This window comes from Mirounga angustirostris, unplaced genomic scaffold, assembly GCF_029215605.1.
Source record: "Mirounga angustirostris isolate CCGP_5_RB_7025 unplaced genomic scaffold, mMirAng1.0.hap1 SCAF_10, whole genome shotgun sequence".
In the NCBI taxonomy this organism is placed as follows: Eukaryota; Metazoa; Chordata; class Mammalia; order Carnivora; family Phocidae; genus Mirounga; species Mirounga angustirostris.
Genome location: NW_026991718.1, coordinates 80,706,299 through 80,726,758, shown reverse-complemented (window position 1 = coordinate 80,726,758; position 20,460 = coordinate 80,706,299). Strand labels below are relative to the sequence as shown.

At 39.5% G+C, this 20,460-nt stretch overlaps 1 protein-coding gene across 3 annotated transcripts in view; it reads right to left on the bottom strand.

Annotated features, from left to right (window-relative positions):
* Window positions 1-7,871: 7,871 nt before the first annotated feature.
* Window positions 7,872-20,460, bottom strand: part of IL18R1 (interleukin 18 receptor 1) — a 37,059-nt gene continuing 24,470 nt past the window's right edge. For all 3 annotated transcript variants that reach the window (XM_045885262.3, XM_064572655.1, XM_064572656.1), the window contains 4 exons: window positions 18,221-18,360; window positions 16,893-17,054; window positions 11,854-12,012; window positions 7,872-10,128 (listed from right to left, as the gene is read on the bottom strand). In XM_045885262.3, coding sequence (XP_045741218.1) covers window positions 9,773-10,128; window positions 11,854-12,012; window positions 16,893-17,054; window positions 18,221-18,360 — 817 coding nt within the window. In that variant the 3' untranslated portion in view covers window positions 7,872-9,772. The remainder of the gene's footprint in view (window positions 10,129-11,853; window positions 12,013-16,892; window positions 17,055-18,220; window positions 18,361-20,460) is intronic.

Here is a 20,460-nt window from a genome sequence, read left to right as displayed (position 1 = left end):
TTTATTGAGCAAGGGCAACTTAATCCAAAACAGTCTGTAGAGTCTCTGTTGAGGGGAGTTAAAACCATGGACAGGTGTCACTGAACATAGTGCACTGCTCTCATTTATTTTCTGGTCACACATGGGAAGATGATTATCTTTCTTATTGTACTAATGGACAACCAAAGCTCACATTGCTTGAAATAGTGGACCCCACTATTAATGATAATCACACACCTGGTAAGTATAAAAAGAATTCATGTCCAGATGTAGAGGGCCTCCAACCTCTGATTTTCTCATCACCACATTTTACCCCCTCACAGAAGGAGATGAGAGCCCAACAGGGCAACTTCAAGTACTTGGAGGGTCTCTTCAAAACATTTTCATACCTGCTTTTTGAGAGCCACAATTCTTTTGTCAGAGGTTGATGATTCCCTGCCTCCACTGGTCAAAGCTAGACCTTCAACTATCTTTGGTTAAGAGTGAACTAAAATTTTTGCTGACCAAGGTTTTGATGGTATAAGGCAAAAGAGAGGAAAATGCTGGAGAAGGCAGGTGTCAACGGAGCTTTAGGAATGGAAATCTTACTGTCAAAGACAAACTGCTTTAGGGACACCTGGGTGACTCAGTCGGTTAAGCATCTACCTTCAGCTCAGGTCATGATTCTGGATGCTGGGATTGGGCCCAGAGTTGGGCTTCCTGCTCACTGGGGAGGTCTGCTTCTCCCTCTGCCCCTCCCACCGCCCCGCTCATGCTCTCTCTCTCTCTCTCAACTAAATAAATAAAATCTTAAAAAAAAAAACTACTTTATAATTGCCCACAGGATCAGCAGTGATTACACAGAGAACACAGGTGCATATAGAGATTTGGTCTACTGTAATAGTGACTGTTTAATTCAACTAATATTGTTATGATTTTCACATGATCCATGTTAGCTTTATACCCTATTATCTGAGAATTACAGAAAATCCAGTGTGTAGTGACTGCTGTCAATCACTTGATCTTATGGTCACATCAAGATGAACATTAGAATTTGGCAAACATCTAGAGTCTCTCTACTCTTAGCCAATACCCACAAAATGCTCAAATCACTATACGCCAGTTTTTTGATAACTATCATGTTTTTATAAAGTGAAGACTGTATAGCTAGGGAGATATAAATTTTCTTAGATAGCACAACTGTTATTAAAAAATTTCATGAGGGGCGCCTGGGTGGCTCAGTTGGTTAAATGTCTGCCTTCGGCTCAGGTCATGATCCCAGGGTCCTGGGATCGAGCCCCACATCAAGATCCCTGCTCAGTGGGGAGCCTGCTTCTCCATCTCCCTCTGCCTGCCGCTCTCCCTGCTTGTGCTCTCTCTCTATCAAGTAATTAAATAAATTCTTTTAAAAAAATCTTTAAAAAAAGCTTTAAAAAATTTCATGAACAGGAATTTCTAAATTCACTTTGAAAATTATTTAAGCTCTTTTCTCAACTTATATTTTCTGGTTAGGAAATCTAGCGAAAATAATTCTTATATTTATTTCCTGTTCTTAAGACATAAAAAAAAAAAAGAGGAAGGAACTTTGAGTCCTTATTTCAGTAACTGCCAGCTTTTGTATCTGAAGAACATGTGAAAATACCGATTTTCAGAGTTCTACTATATATCTCTTCCTAGCCAGAGAAATACCTGGAGAAGACACAACAACCATTTAACTCACACATGTTTGGAAATGATGAGTTATATCTGGAGAAAAGAAGAAAACATTTGTTATTTTGCAAATGACCATTGTCTTTGCCAAATCTTTGGCATACAGAGAAAAATCAAATAACTACCTGTTATCAGTAGAAGGAAATGTCCTGAAGATGAAGCATCTAAAACTCTTCTCTGACCAACCACCTCAACTAGATAAGGTTTGTGGTTAGGTTTAGTTGAAAGAATGAGTAAGCCTGTTTCCTTTACAGGAATTTCCTGTAAAGAATATTAGCACTCAATTTCTCAACTTTGTTTTTTTTTTCTTTTTTGTCTTGTCAAACTAACCTCTGAAAGTGCAACCCTTAAGATATAAGCTTAAGCCTTTCTGATGACTAACTTTAATTCTGGAAGAGGAAAAAATCTCTCTCCCACAGTTTATATAAAGCAATAATTTATTGACAAAGAGGGAAATAAGTTTAAAGTCTAAATTCACCAAGGTTTTGGGGTACCTATTTATTAATAGAGAAAGCTTCAAAATATAACATATAATTAAGAGCACCACTGTCCCTTTGATAGAACAACTGAAATCACTTAATAAGGATCTTGAGACCACACTAGTCCAAAAGAGCGCTGGCCCAGAAAGCATACTGTTAAGCCTTGATATCACCTATCCTCAAGAGTCTTATATTCTGGCAAGGATAGGGCTGATTCATCTGAGCACGTCAGAGCTCCACGACTTTCTCTACACGTAACTAGAGGAGAACATAAAACACAGGTGAAGACTAAGTCTTACACTTTGAGATGAAGGCAAAATAAGTGTTTACCTGAGGTGAGGGTAGAACGGTAGAAGAAGGAATTAGCCATTACAGCCAGAAATAAACCCCCAAAGGTATCAGCCACTGATCATAAATCTGCCTGGGATTCCAAGAGGATGTGACTGCTTTTTTCAGACCTATTCCAAGAGAGGTCATAGGAAGCAGCTAAAAGGATATTCCAGGCGTGAAAAGCTCCAGGCTCACAGTGGCCTGTGGGAGCTGCACAGTGACAAAAAGAAAGTCAGCAGACCTGGGAGCTGGGGAGAGACATGGGTAGGATGGAAGGAGAAGTTTAAGCATAAGGTGTTGTTTATGATAGGTATTCAATAACTGTTAAACTGGATTCGAGTGAATTAGAGTGTGGAAGCAGTGCTTCTGAAGTTTCAGAGATCCTAATGCAGACCTTGGTAATGAATTTGAACACATTATTTCATAGGGTTTGAATAAGTTTGCCGGAGATGGGATATCCTGGTACAGGCATTGCAAGGATAGTCTCCCAAAATGGCTGCCATCAATTCCTCTGCCTCGTCATGTCCATTTTGCTTTACATGTCCAGAAGTAGAGTCTATTTTCCCTGTCCTTGAATCTGGGTTGACTTTGTGACTTGCTTGGACCAATAGAATGCAGTGGAAGTGACAATGTGCCAGCTCTGAACCCAGTCTTTGAAAAATCTTCAGCTTCTACTTCCACTCTTTGGGAAGCCAGGCACAATACAAGAATTCCGAATATCTTAAAATCATTTGCAGTAAGGAAGCCCAAGCTAGCCAGGTTGTAAAAACATAAGGAAGGAGGGAGGGAGAGACAGAGAAAGAGAAAGAAGTCTGGGCAGACTCCGGTTGCTCCAACCATCCCAGCTTCAGATATGTGAGCGAAGAACATCCAGAATGTTCCAGTCCCAGCAGACACCACATGGAGCGATAAAACAGTCCAGCTGAGCCCAACCAGATTGCAGCATTGTGAGAAATAATAATAAAATCTTATGTTTAAGCAACTAAGTTTTAGTACAGTTTGTTAGACAGCAATAAATAACTGAAACATATATTACCATTGGATGAATGAATTCTATTTCACTTGGGGGTAAATTGCCAATGCAATTAAACAAGAAAAAGCAATTAGAGGCGTTGGAATTGCCCTCCAATTCCAATGCTTTTAATTGCTTATCTCTAATTAATTATGTCTAATTGCCCATCTCTTTTTGCAGATGATATGATTATATAGAGAGAAAAAAACAAAGAATCAATTAAATAATCACTACATGCACTAAGAACTTAATAAAGTGTAGTAGATGATAAAAACAAAAACAATTTAGAAGATGTAAGAAAGATACCATTTTAATAGCAAAATAGCATGAACTTAACATGAAATATCCAAAATCTTTAAGAGAAAAACTATCAAACTCTCCAGAAAGAATCAAATACAGATTTAAACAAGGAGAAAGACATTCTATGTTCTTGGTTAGGTAGACAAAACCTCAAAAAAAAAAAAAAATCAATCCTCCCTATGTTAACTTAAAAATTTTAATGTGAATCCAATAAATGCCATCAGGTTTTTCTTTGGAGTTAAGCATGCTAATTGCAAAATTCATTAGGAAAACAAAAACATGTGAGAAATATCAGAAAATCACTGAAAAATAGGAGCTTTGGGGTGCAGCAAGGGACATAGCCACTACAAGATATTAAAATACATTTTTAAATCTCTATAATTAAAACAGTGTGGAATTATCTCATGAATAGAAAGTTGACCAATAGAAAAGACTAGATGGTCTAGGAATAGATCTGATGGGATATGAAAATTTAATGGAAGTTACATCAGTGGGTAAAAGATGATATTTTTAAAAAGTAATGTTGTGCTAGCTGGATTGCCATGTAGAAAATGTTTCATTGGATCCATTCCTTGCACTGCACACCAGAATAAATTCCAAATGAACTAAAGATTTAAATTTTAAAAAGTGAATATATACAAATATTGGAAGAATGGGTAAATTCCTCTATAATTAGGAAATGGGTAAATACCAATAGCAAAGTAGAAATATAAGTGATAGATTGGGAACACAAAATATTTGCAACTTACATTGCAGTGTCTTAATAGCTTATATGTAAAGATCTTCCAACAACAGAGATGAAAAAGATCATTATCTTTGCAGAAAAATTGGCAAAAACTAAGGTAAGTACTCCTTACATTGCTAATGGGAGTTCAAAAGGACAATCCATATGAAAAGGCAATATTAAGCCAAAGTCCATATGCATTATCCTCTGATGCAGAGATCCTACTTCTAGCAATCCATCCCCAAAATATTCTAGCAAAAATATGAGAAGATGTATGCATAAGACTATTCTTTACAACATAATCTAAGATTGCAAAAGACGGGAAATATTTAAGACTGGTTGAATAAACTGTGGTACAGCCACACAAATGGTGTGTCATGTATCTCTAAGAAAGAATGAGAAATAGCACCAAATGCAATTAGGCCATGATTTCTGGAATATGTTATGAAATGGGAAAACAAAGTGGAAAATTGTATATAATATGCTACCATTTATCTGTAAGAAGTGAGGGGATTTAAATATGTATGTATCTTCATTTATATTAAAAATAGAAGGATATAGTGACATCATTTCTAGAAAGGTTTGCTTATATGGGAAGGAGCAAACAAGTAGCAGGGAGAGGAATAGAAGCTGGATTTTTCTGCATATACCTTATTTTATAAATTTGCACTAGAAGGCTGTTAACTCTCTTGCATTATTATAAAACAAAGCAAAATTTTAAGAAGCAATCCCTAAAAATCAAAGAAATTGAACTATTTATTGAGTTGACAAAACTACATCAAGAAGAATAATTTCAAATGACTCCAGAACACGAGAGCTTGACTTATTATATTCTAATGGGATATTCTCAAGGTCTAAAATAGTACCCCCCCAAAAAAAATCTTGAATTTTTTTTAATAAGCAAAATATAGATGGCTGTGTTAGTATTACAAATTATTCTGAGGCTACTAGGTTTCTTGTGGGTTAAAGCAAATTAATAATTCTGTTGGTCCTGGTGGGCCCAGGTACCCAGAAGCAATTGGCTTTTTCAGCCCTGGACAATTCCACAGTATGGGGCTTTCCCTCAACTTTGACTCCCAACTAGTTCAGGATCTGGCAGCTACATCAGGAGCTTCCTGATTCAGCAGATTTCTTCCTGTCTGTGGAGGATCAGCACCTTTGACAGCCCAGTTTTTTGTGTGACTTCAGAAGATATTCTTGGAAGATTAGTCTAGGGTCTGTTTCTTTCCCTCTCTGACAATTCTAGAACTGTTTCTGTTTAAACTAGCTACAGAGGATTATGTTCATTACATCTAAACCATGATCTATTTGGAGGTATTTTATTTTGTTAAATAAAATGACTATGTTGGGGTGCCTGGGTGGCTCAGTCGTTAAGCGTCTGCCTTCGGCTCAGGTCATGATGATGCCAGGGTCCAGGGATCGAGTCCTGCATCGGGCTCCCTGCTCGGCACTAACCCTCTCCCACTCCCCCTGCTTGTGTTCCCTCTCTCACTGTCTCTTTCTGTCACATAAATAAATAAAATCTTTTAAAAAATAAATAAAATGAGTATGTGGAACCTCAACATAAAAATGGGTAAAAGCAGTGTTGTTCTAGTTGAGGTATCTGGAAGGAATGGGCAGTGGGGAGAAGACTAGACCCAGTTCCCATGTTCCCCCGCACTCCACCCCACTGCCCAGGATGGTCCCTAAGGCACCATGAGGAAACACTACATCAAAAACTAATGATGTAATGTATGGTGATTAACATAACATAATAAAATAAAAACAAAAAACAAAAAAACAAAAAAAGCCCTAGGACTCCCAAAACACAATCTAGAAGTCTATTCTTAGCATGTTCACCATTAATTATTAAGCACGCACATCAAGTTGTATATCTTGATGTATAAATGGGTATAACATAAATCACATTCCCTGAGTGTGTATAAGCAACCGCAAGATAGGCTGTAAAGAGATAAAATCTGGTCGTCACAAGCCTCACCCAGAAATAGAGACATTGGTCTTGGAGCCCCCAGCCTGGACTGTGGTCATTACCAGTGGAGCATGCAGAAAGGACCGTGTGCCCTGCCCACAGCACACACACTACACCGTTTCCTGTTAGATCTATGGCTTGCTCACTCTTTGAAGAGCCCTCCATTACTCCTGAGCCCACCTCTCAGAGTAGCTTCTGCTCAGAAAGATGGCTTCCCTCAGACGCTGGGTCTCCTCCCTCAGAGCTGCACTTCAGTTATTTCCTCCTTGAATTTAAAGCTATGATTCGACTTGGCCTTGGGCACTGGTTTTGCCATTGTCCCTGCTTTAGACAAGTATGTTGATAGCTGCAGGGAAGCTCCTCCTCGCTGCACCTCGCTGACTGTCCTGGCCTCCCTACGCCTCGCTGACCATCCTGGTCAACCATCAGCATCAACATAGTGGGAGCTCCTAGTACCCGTCAGAGGTCTAACTCCCTGTATCTTGGCAGATGCCCCAGTGGATACTTTCATCCTGTGCAGGATTTGAGTGCTATTTCCACCCCCCTCTATCCTTACCCTAGTAGCCGAGAAGAAAGGCTGAAGATCCTTCAAACTCTTTTGTCCTCCTCTGAGCTAGTCCTAAATAGCCATGCTTCCTCTTTGCAGGCTCTGCCCTAGACCCCCCTAGTATAAGGTGCCCGACCCAGGAAAGTGCCTGCACCCTCCAGAAACTAATCTCAAGACTTGCCGTCCAACAGGCAACTCCAAAGAGAAGAAACGACACACCTCTCTGCCCCCAGCTATCATGCCAGCTAGTTGTGTGACCTGGGCCAAGCCCCTGGACTTAGCACATTTCAGGCTCCTGGGTTTGGGCTATGTGGCTAATAAGCTCTCTCTTTGCTCTAAGAGAATATAACTTTATTTTAATAAATGTTTCCAGTACATAATAGACATACATGGAGTATTTATACATCTTAGAGAGCTGGCTGTTCACGGATTCTCTGAAATGGCCCCCACAGTTTAAGGACACCTGAATCCACAGAAGAGAATGCCGTTATTCTATCAATAATAATTATTTACTGGTCCTAGTTGGAACTGTTTGCACTCAAACTTAAAAATATGCACATGAATTAACTGGCATGTGAAGAGCTAATACTTGGGCTGTGTACTGAGTGGCTTTGTGGCTTTGTAGAATGGAATTCTCCTTTTGCTGCTGGATGGAAGGTACAACAAAGAAGGTAGGTACAAAGTAATGTGACATTAAAAAAAGCAGAAGAAGATAGATGTAGAAGTACATTTTGAATGACCCGTATCTTATTGAAACAGGTAGGAATCTATGTTGAGAATGAGAAAGTAGAATCTTCATGTAAGTGAAAAAGGCATCAAGAGGCATTTCAAATTAAGAGCACTAGACCAATGGTTTATTCATATCTTGTAAGGCATACATTTAACATATGTATTTAACATACTTAATGCAAAATACACTTAATGTATTTTACAGCACACACAATAAGAGAGAAAAGCAAAATCCATCTATGTATTAGAGACTCTGATGATAGCAATACAATTTCTCTAGACCATATATTTTCACGCATAAAACATTAATTTAGTAATAAATTCTTTTACTCTTTAAGCCACCCAACTAGCACACAAAATTTTAAGCTCTACAAAAGTAAATCACTTTCTCAGACCAAAGATCTAATAAAATCTCAATTTTTTAATTTTCAGCAATATCTACTACAGCTGTTTTTAACAGTCTCTGCTTTAAACCTTTCTGGAACATTCACCTTGCACCCCATATATTCTAACCAGGCTTCCAGATTTAACCCAACTCTTTCTTTCTGTGTAAGGCGGATATTTGTCAGTCACTCAGTGATTTCCATGGACAGCCATGACTGCCGAGGCCAGCAAGAAAGCCTACAGTGCTGAGCTCACCTTAGAGTGAGAGACACATGTCTTCCAATGCCAAAAGTTTCACATGTCTAATGGAGAAATACCTTTTGTGCTATTGATATGCTTCTCCCATATGCTTTTCCCTATATACAAATGTCCTCAAGTCAAAACTGCCTTCCTTCCAGGTCTCTCTCCTTTTCCTGCTCTCTGCCTTCCATTTTAGTTCACTGCTAAATAACTCATCTAACAATTAATAGTAACAATTAATAGTAAAGGAGTAATAGTCACACATATACTATTAAGTCTGTGCCAAGAACTGTTCTAAGTACTTTATTTATATTTATTCATTTAGTTCCCCTGTGAAGTAGGTACAATTACTATAAATTCTAAATTTATAGATGAGGAAATGGAGGCGCAGATTGGTTCAAAAGGCTCCAGGGGTCACCGAAGTAAGTAGCAAGCCCAGGATTCGAACTCAAGTGTCTTGACTGTATGGCTCATGCTCAAACACCATGCCATGCTGCCTCCACCTTGAAGGCATTTTAAATATGTCATTTTTTTTTTTTTTTTTTACAAATCAAGCCAGTAACGATCATATTTTGCTGTGGCTAATGGATAATAGTGACTAATGGCTAATATGGATGATATGATCTGGCATCTGTCCTATCTATAAACATTCCTGTTAAATCAACAAATGTTTTAGACCATTTTTGAAAAACCCAGAGAATTATCTTAATTCAAATGTGTGCCTCTCATGAAAGATAAAACAGTTTGGGGAAGTTCCCTCCAAATAGGCCCAATTAAGCAAGCCCTGTGCAGTGCTTTAGGGGGGGTCCTGATAACTGTGGGTCTGCAGCTGTGGCTGGACACATTAAACGTGTCCTGAGGCTGAGGTCCTGTCATACCTCGGTCCCGGATGCACACAGCCCCACCAGCTCTCCACCACATCCCAGGCACTATCCATGGTGCTTAGAGGTAGGCTGCACTGTGGGAGAGTGAAGACACCGTTCCTGCTATTATGTCACCTACTGGATCATAGAAAATGCCACTTCATGAACTTACAATCCTTTAATTCAATCATTAGCATTAAAAATGTAAAGATGTGCCCTTTTTATAAGGCATATCAGCCTCACAGTTGCTGAACATGGATTGAGAATGAGCACCTGTAGCCAGTTATTGAGGAGGGAGAAACAGGAGATGCAGTTCTTTGGAATCCCAGGTTCCTCTGGGAGCACATGACCACGGCTCAGTGTTCAGTCTTATCCCCGGCAACATAATGACGACTGTCATCTTCAAGCTGTAAGTAGGATTTTCAGAGAGGTAAATATTTGTAATAGTGCCCTTTGTTAAAAACAGGCTCATCCACTCCAGGCCCATAGTGCCAAGAGTTCTTTCTTATGTTCAGCTTTCCTAAAGGTCAGGACTGTGAAAGAACAGGTAAGACTTCAGATTCAGCTCCGCATGGCTTGACCATTTTTGCAGGCATCAGATAAAGAAGATTTTTCCAGAACCTTGAGTTATACGACAGAGGTTTATCAGCATTCCATTTCAGAACTCTGTGAGATTTCAAAAGCTGTAGTGATTGGGGGAAGAATGTGAAGTCACTGACAGGTGTAAATTCAATTAAGATGATTTTAATTTTCCTTTCTACCAGCGCTTCATGGAGTCCACTTTCAAGTTCGTACCTGACTTCATTAGACATGTAGCTTTTACTTAGGACGATGATCAGTCTTCGACTTTTTTCTATCAGTGAGTGGATTTCATCAACAACAGCTAAAAATGCAAGATGTGGCATAATAATTAAAGAGAACTAATTAAAAATTAAAGAGGGAAGACAGGAGATGAAGGTCTACTTTTGTATTACTTAACTCTACTTCACTAATAATTTTTCTCAAGACAAACCACTTATTCTCAACTTCATACACCTGTTAAAAACAATCATCTAAGTGACAGCAATAATGAACACTTGGCCCTTACTCTGTGCCAAACCTTCTTCTAGATGTTTTATGTATATCAACTCATTAAAGCATCACAATGACCCTATGAAGAAAGTATCGTTATCACCAACATTTTACAGATGAGGAAGCCGAAGTACAGAGTGGTTAAGTAACTCGCCCAGAGTCACACAGCCAGTAAATGGCAGCATCAGAATCAGGACCTAAGCGGTCTGCTTCCAGAGTCCCGTGATGCTATCTTGCCTCTCCGTAGGCAGGGAGGAGCACGCTGAAATCCGACTTTAAAGATAAAAATGTATATATCCCAGCATGATTCCAGACCAGAAGTTGACAAACTTTCTGTAAAGGGCCAGAGAGTGACGATTTCCGGCGTTGTGTTACCCATCTCTGCTATTTAGCTCAAAGGCAAATGCAGACAATACACAAACTAAACAGCGCATCGCTGTTTCAACAAGGCTGATAGCCTGGAATTGACCCATGGGTTGGCAATTTCTGGTCTAGACCTCTACCCCTTCTCCAGTAGAGGTTTGATCCCAACTATTTACAATTACATATACAAACAGTCTTTCTTTTCATTTGAGAACTAAGAAGAAATCTATTTTATTAATTATTATTTGTTTATGAAAAAGCAGTATTATTTTCTCCTTCTAGCTGGTCGTATTTTCCCTTTCTCATTTATAATCTAGGAGGGGGAGAAAACACAGCTATTCCTTATTTACTGCTATGTCTTCAGTGCCCAGCTCAGAATTCGGCCCGAGGATGGCACTCAGTATATGTTGGCTGAGGGAATGATGGTGGCAGTAGAAACACTTATATTGCATCCTTGGTAATGCATCAGCACCCAGATTATTCTGACACCAGATTTCAAATACTTGTGCTGGAAAATTTCAGAGAAAATATGGGCGTGTTACTAAATTTCTTGGCTTTGAACTGGAATTTGCTTCAATATATGTTTTATGGTCATTTGTATTCAGATACTAATAAAAAACTGAATTGCATCACTAAAATCCGACACAAATCACCAATCTCCCTTTATTTATCCTTTTCCGACTCTCCTATCCTCTACTGTAATTTTCACACCAGTGTCAACCCAATAAAGAACAAGTATTTTCCGGTAAGAGTGAACTGTGTTTATAGTCCAGAGGACCACGTATTAAATTAGGAACCAATCCTGCTGCACAAAATATTACCAAGAAGGGTGTTCTTACTGCGGGGCATTTCTAAATAAATGTCTCAGGACAATGCGGATTCTGGGTCTGGTTCTAAAAGTGGAATGCCCTCTCCCCAAAGGTTCAGAGAACTAGGAAGGGCAATGAAGAGTCTGGGCCCCAAGGAGGCCACTCTCAGAAGCAGTGTAGTTGGCTTGTTTTCTCACTATTGATTATATTGATTTAGCTGGTTATTTCTGGTTTGGAGGATCATGTTCATTTGTTTGTTTTTAAGCAAAACAGGATTGCCTTTTGCAAGGCTACACTATTCAGCTTTTAAAAAGAAAATCTTTCTACTAGTTTTCTATCTGGTATTCCAGATAGAAATTTCTTACCTCCTCCAGGCACGACATCCCTTTCAAATATGCATAATTTATACCCAAAGTGTTTCTCCAACACCCCAGGCAAAATCTCCACAGCAAAGGTGTGTTCCTCTCCATTCTCGGGTCCACATTCTTTTAGGTAAGACACAAAAGCATCATATATTTTTCCATCTAGGGAAATAAGGTTTACTCTTTTAAGTACAGTGCAAATAAAAGTTTAAGTACAAATTTGAGTGAAAGTCACAAAAAATGGGAGTGGAACCATTGTAAAGGAAAAAATTAAGTAGAGCATCCTCCCACCCAAACTCACCAAATTGTACCCATTAAATATGTGCAGTTGCTTGTATATTGATTAGAGCTCAATGAAGTCATTCAAAAAAAGAATACAGAAAATATTTTTGCCAGAAAACCAATTAAAAAATAGAACAAGGATGTTTAAACTAGGTAACTCGCAAGGTCCGTCAAATATTTTTTGGTTCTATGATTCTTTTTAGGTATTATTCTTTATCTCTGATTTTTTAAGTTGTCAAAAACAAGAAATAAATTCAATTATTATTAAAGACAAACAAAAAATAGCCTCCACAAACCTCAAATGCTAATCAAGCAACCAATTAGCAAATTGTTTTTTAAGCATGTATGTTAAGACTCTCACTGTTTGGGGCGCCTGGGTGGCTCAGTTGGTTGGGCGACTGCCTTCGGCTCAGGTCATGATCCTGGAGTCCCGGGATCGAGTCCCGCATCGGGCTCCCTGCTCGGCAGGGAGTCTGCTTCTCCCTCTGCCCCTCCCCCCTCTCATGCTCGCTCTATCTCATTCTCTCTCTCAAATTAAAAAAAAAAAAAAATCTTTAAAAAAAAAAAAAAAAAAGACTCTCACTGTTTGACACCATAGAGGGGTGGAGAGAAATACAAGATATAAATCCAGAAACTAAAGGAATTTAAAGGCAATAAAAAGCCACGGAGCCCAACTATGTCCTTGTTCCAGGAGTGGAAAGCAAATCTCACCTTGGCTTTCTTGTATCAGCTAATCCTACCAGCATCCTAAAATATCTACCCTCAAAATGACCCATTGAAAGGCAAAGGCAGAAACAAAGCTGAACGTTTACACTGGCAAGGGGGAAGAAACAATAGAAGTGATTTAAGCACTATGCTATTGTAACACATGCTGTGATATTTAAAAATATTATATGTTCCTGGGGCACCTGGGTGGCTCAGTCGCTAAGCGTCTGCCTTCGGCTCAGGTCATGATCCCAGAGTCCTGGGATCGAGCCCCATATCGGGCTCCCTGCTCAGCGGGGAGCCTGCTTCTCCCTTTCCCTCTGCCTGCCGCTCTGCCTACTTGTGCTATCTCTCTGTCAAATAAATAAATTTAAAAAATAAAAATATTATATGTTCCTAGATGCCAATATGAAAACTTCCTGTCTGTTGAAAGGTTTTCATCGATAATAACATCTGCTCCTATTTAATTCCTGATAATGAAGCCGTGTTCAGGAGGCTAACGGGACAAAGTCAAGACGAAAGAGTTACCTAAAGAACAAAGACCGCTGTACTAACTGGGTAACTACAAAATTATATACACCACCCTCTTCTATCTTCATCCAACCTATCTGAGAAGAGAAAGCAGGCAAATGCAACAACTTGAAAACGTTTACAAATAACACATTAGCAGAAGCGAGACAGTGTAACAAAACAAGTAAAACAAACAGAATCAGCTTGGTCAGAGCCTAAAGAGTGATCTCTAGGGCACATGCTTTCTGAGAAAAGGAAATTTTGAGTCAGGTCCTAAATAATACAATTGATGCTAACTGGGACTGGTAGAGGAAGAAGGGGAAGGGGGCAGGGAATGGTCTATCCCTGTCCCATGACAATTGGTTGGACAGTACAGGGGGTGGATTTATGCTTGCATATAGTATTGGGATTATGAATTTGCTACTGAGTTGAAAACTAAATTTAATTGGATCCTTTATTAAAATCTAATAGGACAAAACCATTCTAGGTCCATGTTCTTTGTGATGCACATCACCTATGCTCAACAATTCAGCTTAGTATCTTCAGTGGCATCCAGGCTCACAAAACAACTCTTTTTGTTCCTGGCAAAGCTTCTTCAATTCTACTTAGAGCATTCAGGTTCAGCAGTTCAAGTCCGAACCTATTGTTGATGGAAAGCAACTGCTTTGCAGAATTGCACGCATATAAAAGCAAGGACATTTTGGTAAAACCTGCAGAATTAACATGCATATCGAAGGTAGGAAAAGTTGGTAAAAACAGAACCAGTGCCTAGTTTACTCGGTAAATGGGTGCCCCGAGTAATTCTGTTAGATTGCTGTGAAATAGAGCTATTTAATAGTGTAAGAGCTACAGCTTGCACTTGTAATCATTATGTCGGTGATTAGAACAGGCACCAAGATGTAAGAAATAAATAAATACACTTTTTTAAAAGGTACCTTTTTTTTGTAATCATGATGTTACTATTGCAATAAACCAGGAAAACAATTCAGTCAAGTTTATATGGTGATATACAAGTAATACAGCTTTACACTTACCCAAGAAAAATGAAAAAATGTTTTTTCAACTATCGATGGCTTTCAAATACCTAATTTCAAGCAATTCTCTTCTTGGTTTAGCAAATCGTGTAATTTATATTACAATTTCTTTTAAACCCAGGTAATTGAATGGCTTGCTGGCTTTGATAACTGACAAAGTGAAGTGTTTAAGATAGGGTATTTGGAAGCTAATAATAATTATTTGGGGTTCTGTATAAACGAAACCCTCATGTGAATGTATATTTGGGACTTTAAGAAGTCAGGCTCGCGCTTCTCAAACTGTGTTAGGCAAATGATCATGTTTTCATTTAATCTGACTGGTTTGGGTTGATTGCTTTCTTTCATTTCCAATCCTTCAAAAAATGTGAAAACATTCTTGGATATTGCAGCAATATCAAATTGCTATGAAAGTTTTAGTTTTTGTACTTATGTCTCTATTTCTGTCTTTTTCACGACCGATCACTGTCATGGGTCATACTTTAAAAAGAGCTGATGTAGAGCCCATCTGTACATGTTTCTATGCACTGCCACACTGGGAAGTGGGAAGTGTGAACTGAAAAAATTATCTGTGACTTGGGTCAAACACAACAGAAAGGGGAAAAAAAATCTTCGTTGAAGATCAAAAAGATATTAGTGAATGCCCATTTTGAGATAGGTTCTGGTCCATGCAAGTAGAGACCTGTTCAAAAGGTACCAAAAATAGATCTCTCAGTTGTAGCATTTCTCCCCATCACCAAAATTGCATACACACACAGACTCAAAGCTGAATTAATTAGCTTTGTTAATTTGATATTATTAACTAAAAGCTGTAAATGTGAACCATGAATCTAGAAAAATCTCACAGGGACAACATGAGACTTCTTTCATAACTTGAGGTCAGGAGGGTCTTTCTACTTGTGACCACAAATCTAGAAACCATAAAAGGATAAACTTGAGTACATTAAAAAAAATCTTCCATAATGATAAAAATGTACACCTGAAACTAATATAACACTGTGTCAAGTATACTTTAAGAATAATAAAAAATATCTTCCACATATCACACTACTATAAGCAAAGTCAAAAGACAAATTACAATCTGGGAACAATATTTCCATTTCATATTATAGACAATAGGCTAACCTCCTTAAAATGTAAATAGCTCCTAGAAATAAACAAGAAAAAAAGGCCAACAACCCAATAGAAAAATGGCAAAGGATATGAATGAGTACTTTGAGAAAGTAAATACAAATGAGCCTTAAACAAATGAAAAATTATGCTCTTGCATAGTAAGTGAGATGCAAATGAAGACTACACTGAGATATAACTTTTTACCTATCAGATTGGCACATAGCCAAAAGGTTGTGGGGAAGGCCGTGGGAAAAAAGTTACCCCCATTCTTTGAAGGTGGTAGGAGTATGGTAGTAGGGAGGGCAAATTGGCAATGTCTATCCAATTAACAACTGTATCTACCCTTTAATATTGCTAGCAATTCCACTTTGGGGAATTTTTCCTGCACACAAATGAAATGATGACTCTACAAAACTCTCTGTCACATAATATCTGTAATAAGAAGAGGTTGTGAATAACCCAAAATGTGACCAAACAAACAGGGATACATCTGCAGACATAAAACACTGTACAATTCTAACAAATAGGAGGCTTTATAAACTGATACCAAAGTGCATCCAAAGCATAGCAAAGCAAAGTTCAGAACAGTGTACATAATTTGCCCAGATTTGTCTTTAACACAGGTGTGGGATTTGATCCTACATTCATATTTGTTTGGATATACTATCAATGGCAGACGAAGCGGGAAACACAGACATGGGACAGGCTGACAGGGCGATTTTCTACTCTTAGACTTTTTGCATTTTGAACTGTGTGTCTTACACACACACACACAAAGCAAGTGCAATGGATTAGACTGATTTTTAAAATTCAGGAATTATCTTTTTTTATTAAACTATAGTTGACACAATTCAGTAATTGTCTTGAAACTTGAAGACTTCTTCAAATTACCTTTAAAAATAGAGAAACGGAAACAAAGAGTCACCAGATAGAGAAAAACACGGATCTAGGAAGCTAGAACCCAGGTCACTTGGCTTCTAGTTCAAGGTTCTTGCAGATACATCAGGTTGCCTCCTTTGTCAGGTTAAAATAATGAATCATAATACAATTCAATTCTATTTAAATGAAGTTTATTGAATATGCACATTATATAAGGTGCCCAGATAGTGTGTGAATAACGATAGCCCCTGGGCACAAGCATCTCACAGGGCATTTAGGAAGACATGACATACATATATAAAACAACAATTGTTTGGCAAACAGTTTTTGGCAACATACGAGTACAAAAAGGAAAAGATGATACTAGACAATGTTCAAATCAATTTTTCCTATGGAAAACCTCTACCACACATTAAGACAACAATATAATCAAAATGATATGAAATGAAGATTAGTGTTTCTTTATGTGGTTTCTTAATGAAGCCATAAGATAAGAAATCCCAGTATTACGATATTCGTTACCTGTTAATGTTTCATCTTTTCCCATGAAATGTCTATAAAATAGGGCCAAGTCAACTCTATAAATGACGCCCATAATCACTAGGAACACAGCTACCACTGAGATCAAAACAGCTATGATCATTCCTCTGGTGAAGACGTAGCCTGGGATATCAACCATCTCTTCTAGAAAGAAAAAGAAAACAGGAATAATAAGTAAAATGACAGTTTCCCAGTGTCTTCCACCATCACACCACAGTTGTCAGTTTTTACACTGACCACTAATCCAGTTGTCAACGCAACACATCCCATCGACTTAGTCCACATTCCTGCCTTTAGTCCAGAGTACTGATCTTTCTACTCCAATTTTTAAAGAATAAAAATGTATACAAGGATATTCAGAGACCTGACCTGAAAGCATTGTGATATAGCCTGTCCCTACTTGGGGAAGGTGAGTCTCTAGGACAATAAGATACCAGGGTGAAATGCAGAGGGACCCAACCCTACATCTCAGCTAGTATGTTGCAAACATAAATGAACTGCATAGTCTTGAGAGAGCAAGCACTGAACTGAGATCATCTGGGCTCCCCGCCTGGCTCCATCACTTAATCTGTGTCCTAGGGAAAGTCACTGATGCCCTTAACTCTTAGTGTCTTCATCCATAATATGAAGCCACTTCTGAGCAGCTTCTGGGCCAGTTGGACCTGGGTTGTACTGTATTGGTGGAGGAAGGAGGGGGACGGCTCCGGAATGCTCCATCAGGTAGGCAGTGCAAAACTTTAGGAGTCCACTGATGTGAGCCACCAATGTCTACCTGCCGGGTCCAGGGACTGGTTCAAGGAAGGGAGGCCCTCGGTTAATCTTTGTTGAATGAATGACCACACCCAAGGACTCCCTGTGCCCAGTGCCCAGCTAAGGTAGGCTGGAGGCAACAGTACACCCAGTATCATTGGTCTCATTCTACACTGAGTGCAAGCTTGCCTCTCATCATTGTGGGTGTGCCGAGCTGCCCTGCCTGCCTCCCCCACAACACCCAGCCACACATCTCTGTCTCCAGGCTGCATCTGCTTCCCTGTCCGGGGCCCCTGGTTTCTATCTGGGTCTACAATATGATTGAGAGCAAAAGAATAGAGTTTGTGCTTTCATTCTCTGCACAAAATCAATGCACAGGGGACTCCAGCTGGGGACTGAGCCCCAGTTTAGCCTGAATGCCTGTGACACAAGGTTGACAATTTCACCTCTCGGGAACTTGCTTCCTGGGCTGTAAAATGAGGGAGTGGTGATCTTTGAGGGGTGTCTCAGCAGCAACGTTCTAAGCTTCCACAGACTTCCACGATAAAACTTTCTCATACCTTTTTTCAACAAGACAAAGTTTACGGTGTCTATGCCTCCCTCGCTGGCCACAGCACAATTATACGAAAACTGTAGATTTTTTTCATTGATATTCTCAATTCTCAATATTCTTGATGCATACAATTTGCCATCTGGAGTCCTGTAAAAGAGGAAATAATTCAGTGATAGGCGTTGGTCATAACCAGCAACATTACCCACAAGAGAGGAATTCATACGTGCAAATACTCAAGAGCAGTGGATCTGTTGACTCTATGGAACCTTCCTTTTCTGATGGGGACTCAGAGACTGGGCCACCACGAATCCCGGCTCCTCCAGGGAGCATCAGGGTGGGCAGAAACAGCCCTCCTGAGACCACCTGGGGAATGATGCTGTGCTGATAATAACAGAATGACAATGCTGGAAGGTAATGATGCTGACTTGAAAACACAAGAAAATATTCTCTCAATTATTTCCCCCTATTTCTCTTCTCCTAACTACTTAGCTTTCCTCCCACGGGGAGGTCTCCACCAATCGTGACAAGGCTGCAAATGGTTTGGCATAAATACAGATTCCTATCAGTTTTCTCCATGCAATCCTAAAGGTCACTTTTATTTGTTCAGCGTTGAAAATAAACTTAAGAATGACACTATTCGGAGCACCTGGGTGGCTCAGTCAGTTAAGCGTCCGACTCTTGACTTCGGCTCAGGTCATGATCTCAGGGTCCTGGGATAGAGCCTTGTGTCGGGCTCCACGCTCAGTGTGGAGTCTGCTTGAGATTCTCTCCCTCTCTCTCTGCTCCTCCCCCTGCTTGCATGCTCTCTCTCTCTCTCTAAAATAAATAAATAAATCTTTTAAAAATAAAAAAGAATGACACTATTCTCAGACGCACCCACAGGCACATGAGAAATGCCAATTAAGCCATTCAGGGGGTGTCAGAAAATGACTTAGACAAACACCAGCAGCAAGTTGTCTTTCTCTTCTTAAGAGATCCACGTTGTGCTGTTGTTGATGCAAGGCAACTGCCCAGGACATCAGCTTCCCCACCAGTGACAACCTGTGAAAGCCTTCCCCAGGTGGGGTCACTCACCTGCCACACCCCTAGCAGCAGGTGTCTCTAGTACTCGGGACACGGCACCCACTGTAGCCTCCAACTGTCTCAAATACATTTTAGAACGTAATTCTGCACAGAAGTCACCAATCCAGAAATAGCAACTATCTAAGATCAGTGAAAGACCCCGAAAGTAAGGCACAAAAGGCCAGTGAGAAGCCGAAACAGGTGACGGAAAAAGCTCATGCATCTAACTCTAAAGGAAGACCACCTTACTCCCCTAGCTTAGCTTAAGCTCCATTTCAAATAGTTTGGCAAGTTGGTCTCTGTCCCCCCAAAGATTAGCAATAGATCACGAGAAGGGGGACATGCAGAACTCGAGCGAAGGTCTGATGCTGAGGATAAAAAGACACAATGGCAAGACATGTATTTCAGCTGGACCGGCATTCACACGCCCGCTACCAGGCAAGGCCACAGACCTTGCACCATTAGGAGCTCGCAGGCAAGTGCCAGCAAGAATCGAGAGCTGCCAGTGGGATGACAAGGAATGTTTTGAAGTGTAAAAGGCAGGAAAAAAGCCTCAAAAGTGCAGCCAAGGTGACAGACACCTTGGGATCACTACTCACTAAAACCTGAGTGTATCAGGACATTACTAAGTAGAGTAATGACCCGAAGTCATTCAGAAACACTTAAATGACCACAGGCTTCGCATGTTTTCTTTTAATAAGTATGACCGTTCCTTACTGGAAGAACATAGGCTACGTAAGTACTAATATGCATGTGATTTGAAACTTTTTGCACCAAAAGCTGCCTCCTAGGTACTTACATCTAACCAATGCCCTCTTCGTGGTTTCTTTTTTAATTTCTTTTACCTGCTCTTACTGTGTTTCTAATTTCCATTAACAGACTCTTGACAGCAAAATGCTGCAATAATAACTATGTTCAATGTCAATCTGCCAACAGTGAATGTCACAGGGTACGTGATGGGTACATTAGTGTTTCCTTGAGACAAAACTTACATCTGACAAGCTTTAGAGAGTCTTATATGATTACTAATCTTATAAGATGCTTAAGTAAAATCCCCATCCCCATCAGATCCTGACTGACCAAAAGCTACTTTTGTAAGATGATGCAAAAAAGCCTCACTGACCTTCTTTTTCTAGCTTAGATCTTGGCAATAGATTTCTGCATAATCCGTCAACCTAGAGCGTG